Source organism: Vidua chalybeata, chromosome 3, assembly GCF_026979565.1.
Source record: "Vidua chalybeata isolate OUT-0048 chromosome 3, bVidCha1 merged haplotype, whole genome shotgun sequence".
Lineage (NCBI taxonomy): Eukaryota > Metazoa > Chordata > Aves > Passeriformes > Viduidae > Vidua > Vidua chalybeata.
Genome location: NC_071532.1, coordinates 15,281,899 through 15,303,490, shown reverse-complemented (window position 1 = coordinate 15,303,490; position 21,592 = coordinate 15,281,899). Strand labels below are relative to the sequence as shown.

Sequence of the window (21,592 nt, the reverse complement as noted above, 5' to 3'; positions counted from 1 at the left end):
CTCTGCAGCATCTTTTTATATGCTCCTCGGGGATTAAATCTTTTGCCAATGTCCTCAAGAAACAGGAGAAAAAGTATGGGGCTAAAACTACAAGATCTGAAGATCTAGCTTCTTGTCTCCATCCATATTTATAACAAATGCAGGAAGAGACTGCCTGAGGAACAGTATGAAGGTATCTATCACTGGAGGTTTTTAAACAGGTTAGACAGGCTTCTGTTGGGAACAATTAAATATGGTAGGTGCTCCCTGGGAAAATGGGCCAGGATTCACGAGGCTGCTTCCCTTTGCGTGACTTGCTGCAAGTCTCTGGAATTCAGGTGAACAGCCTGGCCATGATAAACACAGAAAACGTGGCCTCACCACTCCATGCAGTCATGGATGCTCCATATTGAAGTTTGTCTGCAGGGCCACAGGTTCTCCCTGCTGCAGCAAGAACTTCACATGTTGTGTCATTCCGCTTTTGTTGTTGAGCAAAACATAAATATTTGCTGCAATTGCAGGGGAACAGTGTTTCATTTTACTTCCAGGTCATTAAATTTCTCTCTTTTATTAGTTACAGTCTTCCAACCACCTGTGTTACCTGTGCTGAAATACCTACAGAGCCATGCTCATCATGAGAGAGGATGTCTGCTCTGGAACCAAACAATGGTGACCCAGAGGAGGACCACCAACAAGTTGATCAGAGGGACTGAGCACTTCTCCTATGAGGATAGGCTGAGAGGATTGGGATTGTTCAGCCTGGAAGAGTGAAAACTTCAGCATGACCTAATTGCAGCCTGGGGCAAGGCTATTTACAAGTAGTAAATGTACTACGTTTTCCTGTCACTACATGTAGTGACTACATGTAGTGACAGGAAAAAAAGAGAATGGGTGCAAATGGAAAGAGAGTAGGTTTAAACCAGATATTGGGGGAAAACCCTTTACTGTAAGAGAGGTGAGGCTCTGGAACAGGTTGCTCAGAGGGGTTGTGGATGCCACATCCCTGAAGGGGTTCAAGGCCAGGTTGGATGAGGCTTTGAGGAACCTGGTCGAGTAAAAAGTGTCCTTGCCCCTGGCAGGGGGACTGAAACGAGTTGATCTTGAAGTCCCTTCCAACCCAAACCATTCTGTGACTCCATAGGGCCACCCCCTATAAACGTCGCTTAGGCCTGGGCTCCAGGCCCCCTCGGCCGTGCCCTGGCACACTTCTACTCCCTCGCGGTCCATTAAACGCCCCGGAGGCTGCTCCTCTCCCCTTCGCCGCCGCAAGCCGAGCAAGGGCCGCGCACCGGCCGGGCACGGGCCGGGCGGGCACCGCCGCAGCCCGAGGGGGCGCGGGGCGGGGCGGAGCGGGGCGGAGCGGGACCGTCATGCCAGCGCTGCCCGGCGCCACCGCCAGTACGACGGCTGCTCGCCCCATGGCGGCCCGCAGTAGCACCATGACGGCCGGACGGGTCTACGACATCGTGGTGTTCGGCGCCTCGGGCTTCACCGGCCAGTTCGTGGTGGAGGAGGTGGCGCGGGCGGCGGCGGCGACGGCTGCCGGCGAGGGGCAGCTGTGCAGCGGCCGCCTGCGCTGGGCCGTGGCCGGGCGGAGCCGCGAGAAGCTGCGGGCGGTGCTGGAGCGGGCGGCCGAGCGGCTGGGTACGGGCCGCGGCCGGGGCGGGGGGCGCAGCGCCGCTGCCCGGGGAGGCCCAGCGGTTCGGGTGTGCGGGGAAGGGCTGAAGGAGCGAAGCGGGGCGAGCCCCGGCGCTGCGCCGGCGAGGAGGGGGCTCGTCCCGGGCGGAGCGGTGTCGGTGACGGCTGTCTCCGGTGCGCAGGGAAGGCGGCGCCCGGGGAGGAGGTCGGCGTGCTGCTCTGCGATGTGGGCGACGCGGGCTCGCTGGCCGCCATGGCGAGGCAGACCCGGGTGGTGCTCAACTGCGTGGGCCCGGTGAGTACGGGGATGCGGGCGGGGCGGTGCCCCCGCGGCGAAATCCTCCGGGGCCGCGCCTCGGCTGCGGGCGGCCGGGCTGCCTGCGCCTGACCGGGGCACGGAGAGCTGCCGCGGCCGCGCAGGGACAGCGCGGCTCTTGGAACTCGACCCCGGAGTTCGGAGTACAGCTGTGTACTGCAGTGGCCGAAGGGTTTCCCACCGCCGTCACAGGTGGTGCGGTTCACGGTCAGGTCTCCGCACTAAAATACAGCGGGGTTGGTTTTCGCTCTTTCACAGGCAGCCTGAGATACTGATGGTAAAGCTTGGCCCAACGTTTTGGGTTGGGCCAACATGTCAGTGGTGCTAGGGCTAAGCACGGAGTTGGAAAAGGGGCCCATAGGCTTGCTGCCAGAAGCACTTGGCCCTTTTAAAACTTAGAGTGGCAGTATTTCCAGTGCATTCAGAGAGCATCAACGTCTGCGAGGTGGAAGTTGGGTCGTGACCATGTCTTTGAAATTCAGATTGTTTAAGTAGAGAATATGCTGATAATAAATTGAGTGCAGAACGTGTAAAGTGAAATTAGTGGCAATATTCAGCTGGTCTTGGTAATCTGATTTCATGAGAGAAATCAGGTGCAGTAGTCTGCAGCAAGCTCCATTATCAGCAGTGAAGTTTGTTTTCTTCTCCCTACAGTGCCAAGAAATAGAAGTGCTGTTGCATTTTAGCCCCACTTAGAAAAATTGATAGCCACCAGATTCACTTTTATTGCAGAGATGTACCTTTAGGTAAAGCACACTAGTTAAGTTGTGGTGTGTGGGTTTTCTTTTGTTACATCTAGTGTTCTTTCCTTCTACAGTATAGATTCTTTGGAGAACCTGTGGTAGAAGCTTGTGTTGAAAATGGTGCAAGCTGCATTGACATTAGTGGAGAACCCCAGGTATGTGACAGTAAAAAAACATGACCTTATATCAAGGCTCTGCAAAAGGAGTGTTTGTTTAGTATGTTTCATGCTTTTGCTAATGTTTCTGAACATGAAGACAAATTCTGCTTCCTGATCTACAATTTCAAGATGCAGTAATTATTTTAAAGTACACTATACTTGGTTGTATAGTTTCCTTGCTTTTAAGACAGGAGACTCTTTGGGTCTCTGTGGAAGTTCCAAATTGCTGAATTCTGCTTCAAGCCTCTGTTATGATACTACATAGGAATTTTGTACTTTTCACTGCTGTGAAACTTTCATACTACAGACAGGAATCATGTATATTTGTCAAAGATACTTGTGAGTGGTTTCAAGCATGGAGGGTGCTATGATGTGTCAGTGAAGCGCTGATGGCTAATATTTGGGATGGCCAAGAATGAATTTCAGCTTAAAACATTTGTTCTGGCTGTTTTTCAGTTCCTGGAAGGAATGTACCTGAAATACAATGAAAGAGCTGCAGAAAAGGGAGTATATGTCATTGGAAGCTGTGGCTTTGACTCCATACCGGCCGATATGGGAGTACTGTACACCAGAGACAAGTTGAAAGGTGACTAGAATAAGTATATTTTTATGGTGAAAAAGGAATGCAGATTATGCTCTCATCCAGTTTCCTAAAGCACCAGTGGTCCTGTGGAAACTTCTTCAGTGTCTCTTTTTGCCTGCCTTTTCCCAGGTGACCAGTTTCAATCAAGTGGGGTAGAGAGGAATTTAAACTCATATTCCCACTGGATGGGTCATTGGGTAGGGAAGGGATTCATGGTCACGTTGCTCACTGAGAGGGCCCTGTGATGAGCCCAGTTGTTCAGAGCAGGGTGCTAATAACACGAGGCTGTGGGTTCCAACCCCACATGGGCCATTCACTCAATGATGCTCATGGGTCCCCTCCAACTCAGAATATTCTGTGAATCTGAGAGGACAGAATGTTCAGCTGTGAGCAGCAGGCTGCTCAGCCAATGTGTGGATGTCCCTAGGCACCCTCAGCACAATTGCCTCTTGTGCAGTGAGAATCTTGTAGGGAAGAGACAGTGGGAAGAGGTCCACAGACTGGGGGGTAATCAGGTTTCCCAAGTTTCCTTTTTCAACTGCAAGCTCTGAGAAGCTGTTTATGAGTGTAAGTAGCAGTGCCTTTCACTTTAATAGCAGCTAGAGGGTAACTGAGAGAGAAATATATTTAAGAAGATATGTGAGAGGATTTAATTCTATGTAAATAGTGCTTGATCCTGATCCCAGATGAGGATACTCTCTTCATCAGGTCTGACTTTCAGTTGGGAGGGCCCATAAGAGTATCCAAATGTTTTGCTTTTATGGACTAATAAAAAGGCTGCTAAATGGGATCAGTTTACATTGGAGTCAGCATTCAGTTGAAGAAACCTCAATTCAGATTTGACTAGAGGAGAAACAAGGTATGGAAATGAGTATCTGGATGTTCATGAGGTTGTAATTTGATGTTTGATACCTGTTTCGAATAGATGTCTTTTATCTCTTCCTATTTTGATTTTATGGCATTACCTCTGTCTATCCAGTTGCTTGCTATATTGAAATTTATCCATACAAATACAGCTTTCCAGTCTCAGAAGGAACTAAGCAAAGCAAAACAAGTAAGAATACGGAGGCCTTGTGTTGTTCTGCTGTTCATCAAATTAAGCATTCTTTGCAGAACACTATTTAAGCTATGCTAAAATTAAATATTTTCGGTGTGTGGGTTTTTGGGGGAATTGTGGGTTGTTTTGTTTTGCTGCTGGGTTTTTTGTAGTTTGGGTGTACCAAAATTTTTAAATTCATGTTTGCTTTCACAGCATACATCTTCCTTTATTTTGAAACTTGGAGGAAAACTGAATGTGGCTCTCAGTATTGCCTTCCTCTTTTTTTCAATGAATGTTTTACATTATTTCATTAATTAGATATGAGAAAATAAAAAAAATTAAATGGAGGTATTACTTCATCTGTATTGAAGTAATTTACACAAGAAATGTAATACTTGCTAACTCAAATAGCTATGAGTCTTAATGTTACATTATTTTGCTTTGAGATAAAGATGTAACTCTGCTTTTTCAGCTGATAATGTCAGTGGCCTGCTGTTTTGAGTCTACCAGAGCATTCTCTGGCTTTGCAGACTAATGACTGCATGTGCCAAGTAATGTTTTCCCCTCCCTTACAGGTACCTTAACTGCTGTTGAGAGTTTCCTGTCGGTGAAATCTGGGCCTGAGGTTAGTTGGTTTCTTCCTTCCTGAAATTCAGGAGTATTTGCAATAACATCACCATAGCCCGTCAGAATAACTGTTGCTACATTAAGTCAGACCAAGGAGCAAGCTGGCAGGTCTTTGATGATAAGCCTAAGAACTTTATTCTTTAGGAGCTACTAAAAGTATCGTAAGGAAACACCCTTTTGTAAGGTCTGTTTGCAGAGCTGTCTACCTACACTTTACTCTGCTAAGCTGTTCCAAGAACTATTTTGCTTTTGCAGATATGTGGGAAGGATTCTTACAGAAGTGAAACTGTAACAGGTCCATAGTGTATTGCCAGTAATCCTAGTGTTAGGCTGTTTGGGTTTTTTGTTTGTTGGTGGGGTGAAGGTTGTTTCAGCATATTTTAATGCATGTAATGATAATACCTGTGGGTAGTAATTGTAATAATATATAATATATGTAATAATTCTAATGCTGTTGTTAAAACAATGCAACAATGATCCAAGTCAGTCTTGATGCCCAACAACCAAACAGTACTGCTCCTGGCATGAGCATCCATCTTGCCTTACAAACCATTTTTGTTCTTAAAAACATCTGGAGGAGTGGAGGAAGCCCATGGAATGGGAGAGTAGTATCTGTCTGCTAAGCAACAGAAGATAGTAGTTAATGGGAATGTATAAATTTGTATGTTGGCTATGAAGACATATTTAAATATATAGCATAAGTTCAAAGTGTTGGTAAGAAGGGATTTCAGTAATGAGAATTAGCTATGAGATGAATGAGATGGTTAGAAGAGCTACAGATATGTATTAAATTCTGTGGGTCCTGAGTATGTTGCAGATCATGTGGAAAGAGGGGTGGAGATTGCGTTGGGTCTGGCTGATCTGGAGCTCATTTCCCCACAGCAGCCCTCACAGTGCTGTGCTTTGTGTGGCAGCTACAGAGGTGTCAGTAACACAGCAGTGTTCTGGCTACTGCTGAGCAGTGCTGGCACAGCACTAAGGCTGCTCTGCAGCATTTCCCCCCTCACCTTGCAATCTGGAGTGGGCAGGATGCTGGGAAGGGACATAGCCCGGACAGCTGCCCCAAACTCACCAAAGGGATGTTTCCATGCTGTATGAGTTCTGCTCAACAATAAAGGCTAAGGGAGAGGAGGAGAAGGGTGGGGGTAGGGGGGTGGGGAGGCATTTGTTACTACTACACCTTTGCTTCCACTACTACACCTTTGCCTTATTAAATTAACTTTATCTTTACACACAAGGGATTTTTCCATCTTATTTTCTCTTCTCCCTATCTTAGCTAGGAGGACAGTTATAGAGTGTCTTGGTGAGCACCTGACATCCAGCCAAGGTCAACCCGCACCATTTCAATATACTATCATCATAACATTTATATGTGATAATTGTAATACATGTAGTGATTCTAATATTATTAAAATAATCCATGAAACCTTTAAATACTGAACTAATTACTGTTTCATGGTATGTCACAAGGGTCTTGGTGTACATGATGGGACCTGGAAATCAGCTGTCTATGGCCTTGCAGATGAAGCCAACCTGAAGAAGCTTCGAAAACAGATAGGATATGCCCCTGTTCCAGTAGTTGGTGCAAAGCTTAAAAAAAGGTATAAGCACAAGATGTGGAATATGCAGTCTCCTAACAGTTCCAGTATTTATGATACAGATTGCTACAGTAAATTAAATACTAAAAAGATGCATTTAGGACTTTAGTATAGTATGAAAACATAGGTGCTTATCTAGTAGAATTGAAGAAATCGGTTTTACTGATTCATCTTACTGATTTATCTTACTGAAAAGAGAACACGTCCCAGCATACTGGGTCTCAAAATTAACGTGTTCTAAAGGACTTCTAGTGACATGGGAAACGTTTGATTTCAGAAATGATTAGTAGAATGGAGGTGAAAAAATGAAAATACTATTATATAGATTATCAAATTCACCCTTGATATAGAGCATATAGAGAGTTATATGTAGTGAATTTTGAGTGAGCCAGGGATATATTTGGAATTGCTTGCTTTCAGTGAAAAGAGATAATGTCACAAAAATTCTTGAGAGAAAACTGGTAATGGTAAGTTTATTTCAGTTTGTGTGAAGATTAGAACATTTTTTTTCTGACTTAATTTTTTTTTTGTTTGCAGAGGATTTATGTTTTACAGTCCAGAATTCAAGGAGTATTGCATTACATTCATGGGATCTGATGGTTCTGTTGTGAAAAGGACTCAGCGTTATTTGTACACCGAGTTGCAGCAAACACCTGTAAGTTACTGTTATTTGTGCACTGGCCTGTTTCATGCTACTTGAGACTGTGGCTGATGAGCCTGCCTTTGTTAACATGATAGTTATGAGACTGTCTTGTCGTTCTCCTGTCTGATTTCTAGGTATGTATTTGTAGGGAATGGAAACCTTGAGTCACAGGAATATTTGAAAGGTAGCTTTCATGATAAATATACTAAATTCTGTTTCTGTGCAGAGACTTTTCTTGTTGTATCAGCAGAGCTTCTAAAAGCATCATAATTGTAGTCAATGGTAGGTGTAGCCAGCTCAGTATAGTGTAGTAAATATCCTGATACAGAATTCATATGCTGCTCATTTATATCTTAAGATTTCTTTGATGCTTGGGTCTCCGGTGTGCAGAGTAAAGGCAGTGTGAAGTAATGGTGGTGAAAAAGATGATTAATTTTTGTTTTCCATGGCTTCCTGAGAGGAGATGAGCACCAACAATCTGTATAACTGCTGTGCAGAATCACAGGCATTAGTTAAGCAATGAGAGTGAGATGGTGCTTTAAAAAATGCACTTGGAAGCTACAAATGAGAAAGGCTTGCCATTGCTATTTCAGTTTCTCTTTAAAAAAAGCACAGAGAGGAGAAAAGGAAGATCTAGGAAAGAAGACTGAAATTGGATATCAAAACACATTTTTCTGTAAAGTTTTCTGTTCTTGTATACCATGTCTGCTCCCCCTTCACTCTGTAGTTACATTATCTTCCCAGAATGAATGATGAAATGAAAAGTATTCTTCAAACAATTCCTTAGAATTAAGACAATTGTTTAAGGCCCTGTTTAAACCGATGTATGTTGTACAGAATAACTGCATCTTGCTTTATAAAAATCATTTGATGGAAAAAGTTAATGTAAATCTGAAAATACATTCTTGCTTCAGGTCCAGTATGGTGCTTACGTGACTGTAGGTGGTCTTGGCTCTGTTATCAAGCTAATGTTTCTGGGAATGTTATTTCTTCTTTTGGTGAAGTTTAACTTTGGAAGAAAACTTCTGACAAAAGTAAGTTTTCAAAACACAAAATAATTTAGTGTTTGGAGATATATTTTTTTCTTCCTCTTATTTACTGTTGGTCATTTTTTTGTCTTTTCCATTTTTTTTTCCTCTCCTCTATTCATACAGTACCCAGAATTTTTCTCTGCTGGACGCTTCACAAAGAAAGGACCAACCCAGAAGCAGGTAACTGACTGTTTTCTACCACAGTTATAGAATACATGTGTTGTGGTAATGGTGGAATAGTAATTTAGAGTCAACTACCTAGCCTCAAAGAAATAATTTCTAAATGAATCACAGAATATTCTGAGTTAGAAGAGATCCACGAGGATCATCCAAGTCCAACTCCTGGCCCTGCACAGGACACCCCAGAGTCACACCATGTGCCTCAGAGCATTGTCCAAGCACTTCTTGAACTCTGTCAGGCTGGTGCTGTGACCACTTCCCTGGGGAGCTGTTCCAGTGCCCAACCACCCTCTGGGTGAAGAAACTTCTCCTGATGTCCAACCTAAACCTCCCTGACACAACTTCAGGCCATTCCCTTGGGTCCTGTCACTGGTCACCACAGAGATCAGTGCCTGCCCCTCCTCTTCCCCTCACAAGGAAGGTGTAACTGTAGTGAGGTTTCCCCTCAGTCTTCTCTTCTCCAGGCTTATCAGACCAAGAAACCTCAGCCTCCACTCATACAGCTTCCCCCCTAGGTCCAAATGCATGTTGTGTGTGCCTGTTTTGATAGTTACTGAATATTTAAATAACCATACCTTCTGCTTTTAGACGTCAAAGTGTGTGTAACTACTATGATGAATAAATGGATAATGTTGCTGGGCCTGATGTAGTCCCATGGATGGCTCAGAGCACACTATCAAAGGTGATGACCAAGGCAGACTGATTAGCAAAAAACCCAGGACTGAAAGTACTGAGAGAACAAACAGACTTTAGTAAAAGGCCAGTGCAACACAGTGGAAGCAATTAAAAACTCAGATTATACCTTTTGAACAGTAATTCAAAATAGCTCCTCTCATGCTTAAATGGATTATAGTATTTGGCAGGATTCTATATATAGAATTTGGATACTTTTATTTACTACTTGTGCTTTCCTGATAGCAATCAGTTTCTCTTTTGGTGACCATGCTTGTTTTGTCCACTACAGATGGATGGAACCTCTTTTACAATGACTTTTTTTGGTGAGGGTTACAGTGAGGGACAAGATCTCCAGAACGGCAAACCAAATGTGAAAATCTGCACTGAAGTGAAAGGACCAGGTATGTATTTTGCCTAGCATTTCCTGCTCTAAAAGACATTTCTGATTGCACCTTTAACCCTTGAGAAGCACTTGCAACAGGAACAAAGCCAACAGCCTTTACAGTGTATTAACTTGGATACTAGAATTCATTGTGACCTGGTTTTTGAAATAGCCACTTCACTTGCATTCTTGTGATTCTTTTTCCTCTGACTTTCCCTGGTTTGATTTTCATTTTTGCAGAGCAGACCTTCTGAAGGAAGAGGGCTTTAAGAATAGTTTTTAGTTTTTACAGCCTGGACTTTGTTTATTTCCAGTTCCCTGAGAGTGAACTTAAATGGATCTGGTGTGGTATAATTTCTATCACATACTTTTGTTTGGGTCATTCCTTGAGGGGAGATGACACCTGACAGTTTGGAGAGAGCAAGAATGTACATTCAGAAATAAGTTACTGTAGCACAGCCTCTTTAAATAACTAGAGATGTGGCAGAATGCAAGTGTTTGATGGTAAAATTCTGAATTTAAGCACAGGATGGGGAAAGCTCTTGCTGTGTCAGAGAGCCCTCTGTCACCGTGATGTGGTCACTCACAGTTGTGTGGTTAGAGGCCATTATGTGAACCAGTATTTGTCTGGATTAGATCTTAAGGGTTTCACCAGCTACTTGGTCTGATTACTAGGTAAGAAAAGCTGTTCTTAAATGGGGAAGGCTCTTTCATTGTTAAAGATATTATTCTTCAGAATGCTGTAGGGAAGAGCAAGATTACATTGTACATTTCAACACACTGTATTTCATGGGGGGGTTTTAGTTTGGTTTGTTTTTTTTTTTTTTTTGTCAGAGCCTGGATACATCGCTACACCAATTGCAATGGTTCAAGCAGCTCTATCTCTTCTGGAAGATACAGCTTCTCTGCCTAAACGGTAAGTACCTTCCCATGCTGAGCAGCTCACTCTCCCTTAAACCTACTGTGTGCAAATGTTTCTCTTTGCAAATACACTTAATCAGCCCTGTGGATTTGTGTTACCTCACCCAGCTGGCTGTGCAAGGGAGTCACCACAAGCTGATTTAAAGACACTTGCTCTTCACCAGCTGATCAGTTTAAAAGGATGTAGTCACAGGCTTTTAGTCAGGCCTTTGCATCAATGTCTTTATGTTCAGTTAATGGAGTGGTTTCTGTAGAGTTTGCTGGATGCAGAAATGAACCTATGGTTATAACCACCCTGCCAAATTCTTCACCCACTCTCTTCTCCAAGTGGCTTTTTCTTTCTTAGTCAGGGAAGCACATCTCTAGCTTCACAAAAAAGGTGTCCCTCAATCACTGTGCCACTAATGTTTCTTCTTTTTGATTTTCACTAACAGGGGTGGTGTATATTCTCCAGGAGCTGCCTTCTCAAAAACAAAACTGATTGATCGCCTCAACAAGCGTGGTGTTGAGTTCTCTGTTATTAGCAAGCCTGAAGTCTGAAGTCAGAACGTAACTGTATGAACTAACACCTTTCCTGGGTCTAACTCTAATAAAACCCATGTGGCTGCAAAAGCCTAATCATAAAACAGTTTCAGCTATTGTTTGTAGCAGAAACAGAAGAAAATTCCAGTTAAAAGCTATAATAATATTTGCTATAGTGAGCAAACCCCTGAAGGGTGGGTATTGAGTTAATTCACAGACATATTGGTAGCCTCTTGGGTCCTAATTCTGGAATCTTAATCTCATTCATCTAAGTTCAAGTTCCTACTTCAGGACCCACTATAGCATCTGCTTCACAAGTAAGCACAGCTGCCTTGCTTCGCCCCATTATGCAACTATGTAAAGCAGGCAGCCTGGAAACAGAAGTGCCTTAGCAGATAAGCTACTAGTTATTCCTAATGTGTGTTTGGTATATGTCTTCATTAACACCTTCAATTAATCTTTATTTAATAATGGTTCTTAGTGCAGATCTATGTGTAGTTTCTGTAGTTAGGTAAGTAGTCATGAACTGTATTGTGCTTTTGCTTCTGTAAAGAAGGAGGCTTGTTCTGTTGATTGCTTTTGGAGTCTGACCTGATGTGATCCAGGCTCTGGGTGCACTGGCCTGTTTCACACTACCTGATACTGTGGTTGATGAGCCTGCTTTTTGCTGTTAGCCTCAGAATTATGAGAGTGTCTTGTCCTGCTGTCTTATTTCTGGGTTTGTATTTGTGGGCAATGGAAGCCTTGAGTCACAGGAGTATTTGAAAGGTAGCCTTTATGATTTTCAGGACTGTGAATGCATTAAATTCTGTTTCCATGTAGAAGCTTTTTTTGTTGTATCCGTAGAACTTGTGAAAACTATGAAAGTTACTCTGAGATACTTAAGGTCATAAAAGTCTCTGATCTCCCTCAGCTGCATCACACTGACCTTTATTATTTTAAGGCAGATCACATACAAATTGATGCTTTATAGTGTCATAGCTGTGTTGATTTCTTTATGGATTTAGTTCATTATATGGTGGGGTTCTGGTGCTGCTTCTTAAGTTTATGCTGTCACTGCACTGTCTTCAATAACCTAAAGTTAAAAAATATCTGTTAATACTTTATTCAGTAGCAAACAGACTAATTCCACACTGAGCTACAAGAAATTAAAGACATTGAAAAGTTGCTTTTCCCATCCACTCACCCCTGAATGTGAAACATACGTACACACTCTGTACTACCTTACAGCTGAGAGTTTATGTATTTGAGGCACAGGGATGAGAGATGTCCCTGTGTACAATTCACATGCTCTGTTTCTGATATTTCTGTTCAGAACTGACCATTTGCCACTGCCCATGACCAGGAGCAGTTTTCCAGCACAAGGTGTGTACACAACCAGCGGTGACCATTACATTGCAGTGCCCTCTGCACTGCTCCACAGCCAGAGTGACCCACTCTGCCTCTGACAGGGCAAAATACAATTGGGTCCCCAACGCTTAAAGCTTCAGTCACGACAACAGAAAGGTTATTTTTCAAATTTCCTGAAGAAACAAGAATATAGCATCTTGTTGTATACAATGTTCTCTCCTATCCCAGTTATTTTTACGCTGCTCTTTTTCTATGCTGCTCTTTTAAAAGGCACACAGCCATTATTCCACAAGGCGGCATTTTCAATTACTGTATTCCAGATGCCAGTCAAGAGAGCAACAGCCACAGCTTATTTCTGCACTAATTAATCGAGATGAAGGGATAGTGCTGTAAAAATACCTACATATCTTCATGTAGCAGTGTTCAGGTCTTCCTGGCTCAGAAATGTTTTACAGTATTGAGAGAGTTAGAAAGGAGAAGGATGAAGCTAGTTCAATAGTATAGATGGTATTTCATAACAAGAAAAAGGTTATAATTTAGGGAGATGGCAATGATTTCATTCAGGTAGGCAAAGGAAAAAAGATCAGAACCAAGGGGCCATGTCAGGTGTTACTGCCTTACATGGTAACAATTTGATGGCAGTGACTGGAAATACAGTTTAACACAAACAACTGATAAGCAAAACTGCTGCAGAGTCGTCACTGCATCTGACAGAGACTGACATCACTGGCATTGCTTAGTTCTTATTCGTGTGACTGGATTAAGAGTTTGAAGCACAGTTCTTGATTGTAGAAATGCACATCAAACTACACAAAGCTACTTGGCACTTAAATAATGACATGGTTAAGCCACAAATTGCATCTTTAGGGAGCTAAGTATAGATTGAAAAGTCCAGGTTGAACTTTGTTCCATGCAAGAAGAACAAGTGTATTTCTCAAAGCTGTGGGACAAGGTGACCACTTCAATTAACTGAAAACTAAACTTTCCCTCTGTTCCCATTTTACTGCTTTGAAAAGGACTGTGTATACAATAACTACATGCATGCTAAAAATACCTCACAATTTGAATCCAGGAGTTTCATTTTAAACAAAGCTCACAAGCTTCTGCTTTGATTAGTTGCTACTGACTTTTTAAAATACAAACCTTGACCACACGAGGAGTTTCCAGTACATTCAGCTCTGATGCTCTTGGCAGATTCTTTTGGGAGCTGGAGCGATGCGTATCTGATCTCAGGAGGCTGGATGCCACAAAAGAAGTAGAAGCTCTGCACAGGGACTGCCAGCTCTCATCCTGACCCATGGAGCCGGAAGGAACAGGACGAACCACCAAATCCAGCAACCTGTTAAAATACACATTTCAAACCAGGAACATCAATAAATAAATGAAAAAAAGCATGCTATGATAGTCTCAAATGCTGACAACAGGAACACTCAGTGAACAAGAAATACAGGTGAACGCTCACTGCTGGGGTGATACATTAGGCCCACATGGAAGTGACAGGCATTTCTTTTTGTTCGTCTGTCAAAGTCTGTACACCAAGAGCTTGGTGGTAGTCCAAGCTTTAGTTTCAGCGGTCTTAAACTTTGTAAGCACATTTCTCATCATGTAAATACATGTATTTGCCTAACTAAAATTATCATAGCAGAAAAATACGTTTCTCCAAATACTCCTTATGATGAATTGTGTCTCAAACATTATATATTTTATGCGCAAAAAAACAAATCTGTATTCACATGTACCTTCCCACCAAGACGCTAACATAATTCAAACAGGTTTCTCTCCTCCTTTTTCTGTCTCCCCTCAAACACATAGAACAAGGCTAAACTTGTGAAAAGGCTGCTTACTTCTTATATTCTGAGAAAATGGTTGTCTTGTTTCCTAGCCATGCTTCTTTAAATCTGGACAGTACTTTAGTGATTAAACTTGTTCTTATATGCACATTTCCTGCATTAGCCTGCCTTGTTGCTGTTGATAAAGGCTTTGGCCTTGGGACTGTAAAGCAAGAGAGAAAAGTATCAGCCTTGTGTAATCAAAGTGACGGCCAGCTGCACGTCCTATTTCCCTTCTCTAAAATTACCTTCTCTTAAGACCGATGAAGGCAAACGGTACAGCTTGGCTCTCTCTACTGCCAGCTTCCTTTGAACTGTGGGAAGGATCTTGCCATATTGGTCTAATAGAGAATTTCTGGCTACTGCTCTCTCTCTCAAGCGAGGATCACGATCATTCTGACAAAGGAAATGTGTAAAGCGAGAGTTAACAATTCACCAGAAGATCATTGCACAGAACTCTCTCTGCTCTTTCTAACCTAAATTTGCTCTACAGCTACAGGAGAACAAATCCACTGCACAGAGCCACAGCAAGTTCCACCCAGGAGCACGCACCAATTTCACCTGGTAGTTTTGGATAAGTGCAAGAAAGACTGGAATAAAAGCAGAACATAAAACTCCTAGTTAAAAGGACTCTGGCACTTTGCGGAGCCTTCTTCTTACATACTTCTTAACAACTGCAATTTTCAAATGGCTTATAGAAGAGCAGGCTTTCCCCTGGTTATCATGAAACACAGATGTCTGAGATTACTGAATATTCAGGGCAACTGCAAATTATGTTGGACAAAATGATGGGAAAATTAAAACAAGTTAAGAAAATCTACCTACACACACCTGACTGGAAAACAGTTTTCACATACAGGACTTAAACCTTCCAAGACTACCTTTTAAGTTTGATTTACTGGAAAAATACACTTTCAGAAAAAACAACATATGCATCCCTAAGAGAAGTTCACATAACACAAAATTTGATCTGGATATTTTGATAAACATGGCTTAGAATTTATGTCATAACATTGGTATCATGAAACTACTGGGATCAGAGAGCTTGCTCTGTAATTTGAGAAAATAAAAAACCCAAAATAACAACTAAACCCCACTACTCATACTTGACCTGTTGAGTGTCCAGACTGCTCTCAGGTAAAAGCAAGATACAAGACATGACATAAAACATACTCTTCATTCCATAGAAAAAAGTGACACAAATAACTTCCATAGCTAAACCATATATAATAGGGATCTGAAGATCTGAATGAAAAGATGGGATGGTAAAAAAGATACTTATTTTTTCCTCAGATACCAACAAACTTTCAGTGGAGTCAACCACTGAACATTTAATTTATAACTTTACATGGGAGTTTGCAGTAGTAAAATTATTTCAGCACCTTTTAGGTTCAGCTGTAACTTGACATGTAGGAACTTATTCCTAGTCTTTCAAAGAATAGTATAAAAGACAAAACAGGATTTTTCTTGAAGACTACAAAAATGATCAGTCACACTGAAAGAAACTTGCACACTCAGAAGGGCTGCTACCCTTACCGTCGGATTGGCCTTCATGGACTGATTCAGCTGGAGTGCTGGGATGTAGTTGGCACGCTGCAGATGGTGGACTAAGAGGAATTCATGATTCTGAACACCAGATTTGGTCTGTAAAAACTTCTCCAAACACTCCTGTGAGAAATAACACGTTTCAAACATCAATTACAATTCTGCCTCTTCTCTTGCCAAAGAGACAATTAAGATCTTTTTGTTTCTTCCCCAAACTCACTTTTTCTGTGTCTGTGAAGGGCAGCTTCAGCAAATCCTCCATGAGCCCCATCTCCTGACAGATTTCATACATGTGCTTTAGCAGCTCTTCTATGTTTAACTTCGTGGTGTGCTGCTGCAACAGACCCCAAGCCTCCACCATGCACCTGCAGTTAAAAGTTTTGCACATGGAAAGGAATGGGAACACTGAAGCCAAAAAGATGCCCCACAGTGATGGGGCTTTCATTCAAAGCTCAAAGGAAATGGAGGGGAGCCCCATTTGTGTCATCACTTCTCCACATTTCCCCATATCTGAATGCCAAAAGAGTGGGAGATTTCCTTACCTATTGGACAACAACACGGTGAGGAACAGGCGCACTTCACTGCTGCTGGACATCGACGGCTTCATCATCTGCATGTACCTGAGGGCTCGCCTGTGCTCTCCCTGGCACATGAGGGACTGAATTATCCTCATGTGTTGCCATGACACAGTCTTGATTGTAGCTGGATGGAAGAGCAGGGCCAGGGAATTCTGGACAAGTTGAGAGCAGCTTCATTACCACAGATACACATACCCATGGCAACAAACAGTCAAAACTTTCTGCAGCAAGGCTGGACTTGGGTTAGAGAAACTTAGATGTTTAAATGACAAGATACTTGATCCAGGACATATCAGTAAAATTCTTCAGTATTTGCAGGGGAAAAAAAATCAGCCATACAATTGTGAATGTCTTAAAAGGAATGATTCAAGTTTTTCTAAGTTCACAAAACTCGGTGTACAAACATCCCTTTTTATAAATACATGACTAAATAATAAGTTACTTGACAATCAAATTGATTCTATTGGTATAGTGACAGGTAAAGAACAACCTAAAGCATTAGGAAGAACAGGCTGAATCATCACTCCTGCAGTCTTTTGTCTCAGATGTTCCTGCTACCATCACAGTTTCCATGCTTCAAGTACCCAAAACACTCTTCTAGAAACAGTGCCCAACCAATCTGCTGAAACAGATATGGCTTTGAAACTTCAAATATTAAGCATTATTTATGCTGATTATGCCTTTGTTTTAATCAATTTCTGTCAAAGTAGTTAAAGCAAAATTTCAAATCATAACTTGTTGCTGAAGATGTCAGACCAGTGTTATAAAAAAGCTTCTAATGCTCCAACAGCTCCTAACATCTAAGTAGCAATTTTAAAATAATTTTATTGATTACAGCTCCGCAGTGCAATGTGTGTCTAACTCAACTGTTTCATACTTACTTCATAATCATTGTGATCTAGAAGCCAAAACCCTCGAATCAGCTTAATAAGACCCCAAGGGATAGCAAAGGCAGTTGGAAAGGAAACAAGTAAAGTTTCTGTTTCATTTGGAAAGGAATGCATAATATCCAGCAGCAAGTAAATTGTCTGAGAGTATCTAATTAAGGTGAATAAATTGCTAAGACCAAAAACTTGTATCACATTACATTTAGCAAAACAAAGAAATAAGAATATGAAAATAGTAGAAAGCAGAACATCCCAAGGTATTGATCTTGCCGTCTCAAGCTATTACAACCCATTATATTAATAGTCAGGTCCTAATCACAAAACTGCATTCTGAATATACGTCCAGAAAGAAACACTTGTGGATTTCGGTAAGGCAATCAGAAAGGCAGATATTGGGTATTTATATACTGCTGTTACAAACCCAGACTTCTGCTTCTGTCAGTGAAGCTACCAGTTGGACACTCAACAGACTTCAACATCCAGTGCTTAATTAAGGAAAAGAAGTGCTACAGCTGTTTTATTCTCCTCATTTCCTGTCTTCACAAAACCAACACAAATTACGGTGCCCTTACAATGCAACTTAGCACTTATTGATTGATACTGTGTTTAAAACTGCATGTGGATCCCTCACTCAAAGTGTCATCTTCCCTTTCTGACATGCCATATTAGGGACATGTCTGAGAAAGGCAGCTTGGGAATACAACCATTTTTAAGCCCTTTGCTCCAGGCTCCCATCTCGTTTTAGCTAACAAACAACAAAGGCAAGTCTGCATGTTCCAGCAGCTTAAAAATTAGGCTTCAACGCAATGACTATCCTCAACCCCCTCTTTATTATTCTGTGTGCTCATACTTCTTACACAAATAAAAAGCAAACACTCTTAGGTGGGAAACTAATGATTTTGGCAAAAATCAGCAACTGGAAAATCACTGTTACAAACCATTTTGTTCTGAAGCAGTACATTTCAGGCACTGTCCTAACACACAGTCCTTTGCTACAGAAAGAAGTGCTTTAAAAAATTAAGAACTATTACATTTTGAAAGAAACTAAGCAAGGTTTTTATCTTGAATATTTTAGGGAACCTGCTTTCTTGTATCAGAAAAAAATTTGCACAAACACATAGGTGACAAACAAATAAGAACATTTATGTTCTTATTAAGGAAGGAGTAATAACAGACTCTGGAAAGGATACAATTGCATGTTTGTCACTTTCTTCAATGCTTTCTAGCAAATAGAGATCCAGAAGTGCCTGAAATGAAATATGAAAAGGTTTTCTAATGCTCCTGTCTTTCACAATCATTGGCTTTAGGGGACTGCTGCTGCTGCTCCTGGGGTTTTCAGTGAACAGAACACTCACATGTAAACTAACAGGTGGGTATTTCCCAGTGCCGCCTTCATCTCTCTGCCACAACTTCTCCACTTCCTCTCCCAGCTGGGAAACCATTCCATCAATCATCAAGCAATCAGAATCCCATTTGCCTCTGCAACAAAAGGGAGCAAGGGCTTGCACAGTGTAAAATACACAATCCAGCCTCTCAGTGTCACAGATTTTGGAGTCAGAGGAAAGATGGTCCTTAGCTCACAATGAACTTATTAATTAAGAAGGCTGAAGCACAAACCCAAGAGAAGAGTTGCAATGACCTTCTGGGTTCCAGGTTTGCTTTCTTGCTCTGTTATGTGTAATGCCAAGGAGTGCAGACAAAGGGTTTTGCAACTGCAAAAATAACCACTCTCACAGTCTAACAGTGTCAGCTTTCTAGAGAATTCCTCTAAGTCTTACCTTGATAAACGTTTGAGTTTCTGTCGGTGACCTGTATAGTAGCTCTGAATCAGAGGGTAATTGTAGAAAGGTCTGGACAAATGCATGTGATCATCTACAGGTGGTAAAGTAAAAGCAAGTTAAAGAATAAGACCACATTTTTCAACTAGATCTTTGGACTAGACAGACAGAAACCACAAAACCTCAAGCAGCCTCCAACTCTCAGTGAATCCAATCCTGTTTCTGCCTTTGCTAAAAGAGAACTAAGGCAAAACTACTACTGCTGCAAACTGCAAAACTACAACTACTTTTCTCAAGATCAATTTCATGTTTGCGGTTGATGCAGCGTTCAGACCATGTAGGGTAAGCTCAAGGCTACTCCTAAATAAACAACTCTCAAAGGGAATGATTTTCTGAACATGTGAGCATCTGTAAAATGATTAAAACTGAAAATGGAATTTATAAGGTGTCTGAATTAAGAGCATTTCCGAGGAGTACTTTCACCTCGAGCAATGAATCAAAGGTTCAAAATTTGCAGGTACTGCTTTTACTATCAAAACAAGTGTACTGGAACTACAGGTTCTGCTTACCTAAACCCTCGGGAAGGAGACTGGATCGACAGAACCAGATCACTACTTGTGCATACAAAGAAATGAGGCTGGTTACCATCTGCTTATTTGTCAAGTCTGAAAAACCTGAAAAAAAGTCAAAACAAGATTTGAGTATTGCAATTCCTTTCATTTTACAGAACTCCCTTTGCAGAACAAATAGAAAATATGAACAAACACATAGAAACCTGTCTTTGTAGTTGTCCCTCTGTATCACTTATGAATTTGAAAGAAAAAACCACCATTCCCCCCTCGCCAAAAAAAACCCCAATCACTACAAAGAAACAGAATCACCAAAGACTAAAATTGAAAAATAAAGCCTAAACTATTAGATACACTCAGGAAGACAACGTTTGTTTTCCATGTAGCAGAGAGTTTTACTTTAGCGAAAGGTATTATAGTCCTCTATTTCCCTCAATATGCCAACAACAATTTATAAAATCAGAAGCCAAAAAATCTCAATGCAATTGCTTTACGTGTTACTCACTTTGGTTTCCTTTCTATTTCCCAGCAATCTGCAGACAACAATCAATTGCTATCTAACAATTATGAACACTTCTCAGCATTACCACACTCAGCTGCTGCTATTGCCACCCAGGTCCTTACTCAGCTCAGTGCTGAATCAGTGTAGCCTCCCATACCCAGTCTCATGAACTCCACAAGCTGCTTCCCTGAACTCAAAGTGGCTTAAACCAAAGTCCCAACTGCTCAGATTTAAGCCTCTCCTCCCAGCTCAACCTGATTCTCTCCCAACCATCCAAAACAACAACAGCTCCTGTCTCCACAGTTACAACCCAAGCATCCTTCCAAATCTTAACCATCAGACCTAAGGCCTAGCAGTGCTTTCACCAACCTTTCTCAGTAAGCTCTCGGGCTTCTGTTAGAAAACAGTTCAGGACTGTGCTGAGGTTGCTCAGAAACAGCTGGCAGTGCTGAAGGGACTGCAATGTCTGTGGGTCAATGAAGTTGCAGGAGCCGTCAAACAGTGGAACACCTTGTCAAGGAGAAATATTAAATCATCACTCAGCAGAGCAACTGCACACTTCCAAACTTAAACCCTTAAACAACCACAGGAGACTTAAAGAACCTCTTAAAAACCAGCAGCATACACTGGCAGATTACTGAAGAAGACCCTTTACAAAGAATGACTCGAGGTTTCAAAAACCACTAAACCACTACTCACATATTTGGTCCAGTTCATCTTTTGTACAGATCACTTTGTTCCACGTCCACTCAAGAACATACCGTAAATTTACAGCAGAACTTGGCTGCTCTTTAAAAACAGAAAACAAAAAGGACATGAAATCACAATTTCTAACCCAAACTGACACAACATAAAAACAATGGAAGCAGCAGTACCTTCAGAAGTCCAGTGTTTAATGCATCCCGTCAGAAGTTCTAAAGATCCTGTCTGCACAGCAGCTGACAACACTGCTTCTAACTGCTCCTCCTGAACAGAACATACAAAAGCAAATCACAACCTCACATACTTTGCCTCTAAGGCTTACCTTGATAAACACTGGAGATTCTGTTGGTGACCTTTACAGTAGCTCTGAATCAGACACTACCTGAGCTGTTGACAGAAGTGTTTCTTTCTAACCGGATACCCATTCAGACATTAGTTGCAAATGCAACAAATTCCATATTCTTGATTCTTTCTTAATTCTAGCCACAGGCTGGACTGCTTGCTGGTTTGAGGAACACATAAACGTTTTCCTCTAACATTTCAACTTCACACAGGTTAGTTTCAATCTGTATATCTGTGCCTCAGTGTTTCAGTCTTCATTTACTTAGTCCCAATTACCTATTTTCAGTAACATCCTCTGCTAATACCCTTTATGCATTTGGGCACACCCCTTTGCCATCAGGAACACGTGAAGGGGACAGAGCAAACACCACTGTGTTTGCATGGAAACAGTGAAGCTGAGGCCAAGCAGCTCCTGAGACTAGCAAGACATGAAGCAGCTTTGACAGCCAAAACATTAAATTACAGTTTGTTAAAG

At 41.8% G+C, this 21,592-nt stretch overlaps 2 protein-coding genes across 4 annotated transcripts in view; one reads left to right on the top strand and one right to left on the bottom strand.

Moving 5' to 3' along the window:
• The first annotated feature begins 1,312 nt into the window (after nucleotides 1-1,312).
• Nucleotides 1,313-14,325, top strand: SCCPDH (saccharopine dehydrogenase (putative)). 3 transcript variants are annotated; one of them, XR_008429850.1, is made up of 14 exons: nucleotides 1,313-1,623; nucleotides 1,800-1,912; nucleotides 2,751-2,831; nucleotides 3,291-3,420; nucleotides 5,032-5,081; nucleotides 6,554-6,684; nucleotides 7,219-7,336; nucleotides 8,239-8,358; nucleotides 8,479-8,535; nucleotides 9,500-9,611; nucleotides 10,427-10,508; nucleotides 10,948-11,068; nucleotides 12,351-12,400; nucleotides 13,580-14,325. XR_008429850.1 is itself a non-coding variant. In XM_053937758.1 (13 exons), the coding sequence occupies exons 1-12, from the start codon at nucleotides 1,350-1,352 to the stop codon at nucleotides 11,051-11,053; spliced, it is 1,374 nt and encodes a 457-aa protein (XP_053793733.1). In that variant the 5' UTR covers nucleotides 1,313-1,349; the 3' UTR covers nucleotides 11,054-11,068; nucleotides 13,580-14,325. The 3 variants fall into 3 exon arrangements, 2 of the variants coding, with proteins under 2 accessions (XP_053793733.1, XP_053793732.1); XM_053937758.1 differs by lacking the exon at nucleotides 12,351-12,400; XM_053937757.1 differs by lacking the exons at nucleotides 12,351-12,400; nucleotides 13,580-14,325 and having other exon boundaries at nucleotides 10,948-11,947.
• LOC128785339 (protein ELYS-like) overlaps nucleotides 14,226-21,592 on the bottom strand; it is a 20,545-nt gene continuing 13,178 nt past the window's right edge. The window contains exons 13-25 of the mRNA XM_053937759.1: nucleotides 20,949-21,039; nucleotides 20,773-20,862; nucleotides 20,443-20,583; nucleotides 19,572-19,676; nucleotides 19,003-19,096; nucleotides 18,580-18,703; nucleotides 18,415-18,471; nucleotides 17,219-17,365; nucleotides 16,302-16,489; nucleotides 15,980-16,124; nucleotides 15,751-15,882; nucleotides 14,463-14,610; nucleotides 14,226-14,377 (exon numbers count right to left, since the gene is read on the bottom strand). Coding sequence (XP_053793734.1) covers nucleotides 14,226-14,377; nucleotides 14,463-14,610; nucleotides 15,751-15,882; nucleotides 15,980-16,124; nucleotides 16,302-16,489; nucleotides 17,219-17,365; nucleotides 18,415-18,471; nucleotides 18,580-18,703; nucleotides 19,003-19,096; nucleotides 19,572-19,676; nucleotides 20,443-20,583; nucleotides 20,773-20,862; nucleotides 20,949-21,039 — 1,614 coding nt within the window. The remainder of the gene's footprint in view (nucleotides 14,378-14,462; nucleotides 14,611-15,750; nucleotides 15,883-15,979; nucleotides 16,125-16,301; nucleotides 16,490-17,218; nucleotides 17,366-18,414; nucleotides 18,472-18,579; nucleotides 18,704-19,002; nucleotides 19,097-19,571; nucleotides 19,677-20,442; nucleotides 20,584-20,772; nucleotides 20,863-20,948; nucleotides 21,040-21,592) is intronic.

What these genes read in the sequence shown, in the direction of transcription:
- SCCPDH (XM_053937758.1), top strand. Translation starts at nt 1,350, where the DNA reads ATGCCAGCGCTGCCCGGCGCCACCGCCAGTACGACGGCTGCTCGCCCC. An exon ending in CGGTGAAATCTGGGCCTGAG is followed by an intron (nt 5,082 to 6,553) that starts GTTAGTTGGTTT and finishes GTATGTCACAAG; the next exon opens with GGTCTTGGTGTACATGATGG. An exon ending in GAAGAAAACTTCTGACAAAA is followed by an intron (nt 8,359 to 8,478) that starts GTAAGTTTTCAA and finishes CTATTCATACAG; the next exon opens with TACCCAGAATTTTTCTCTGC.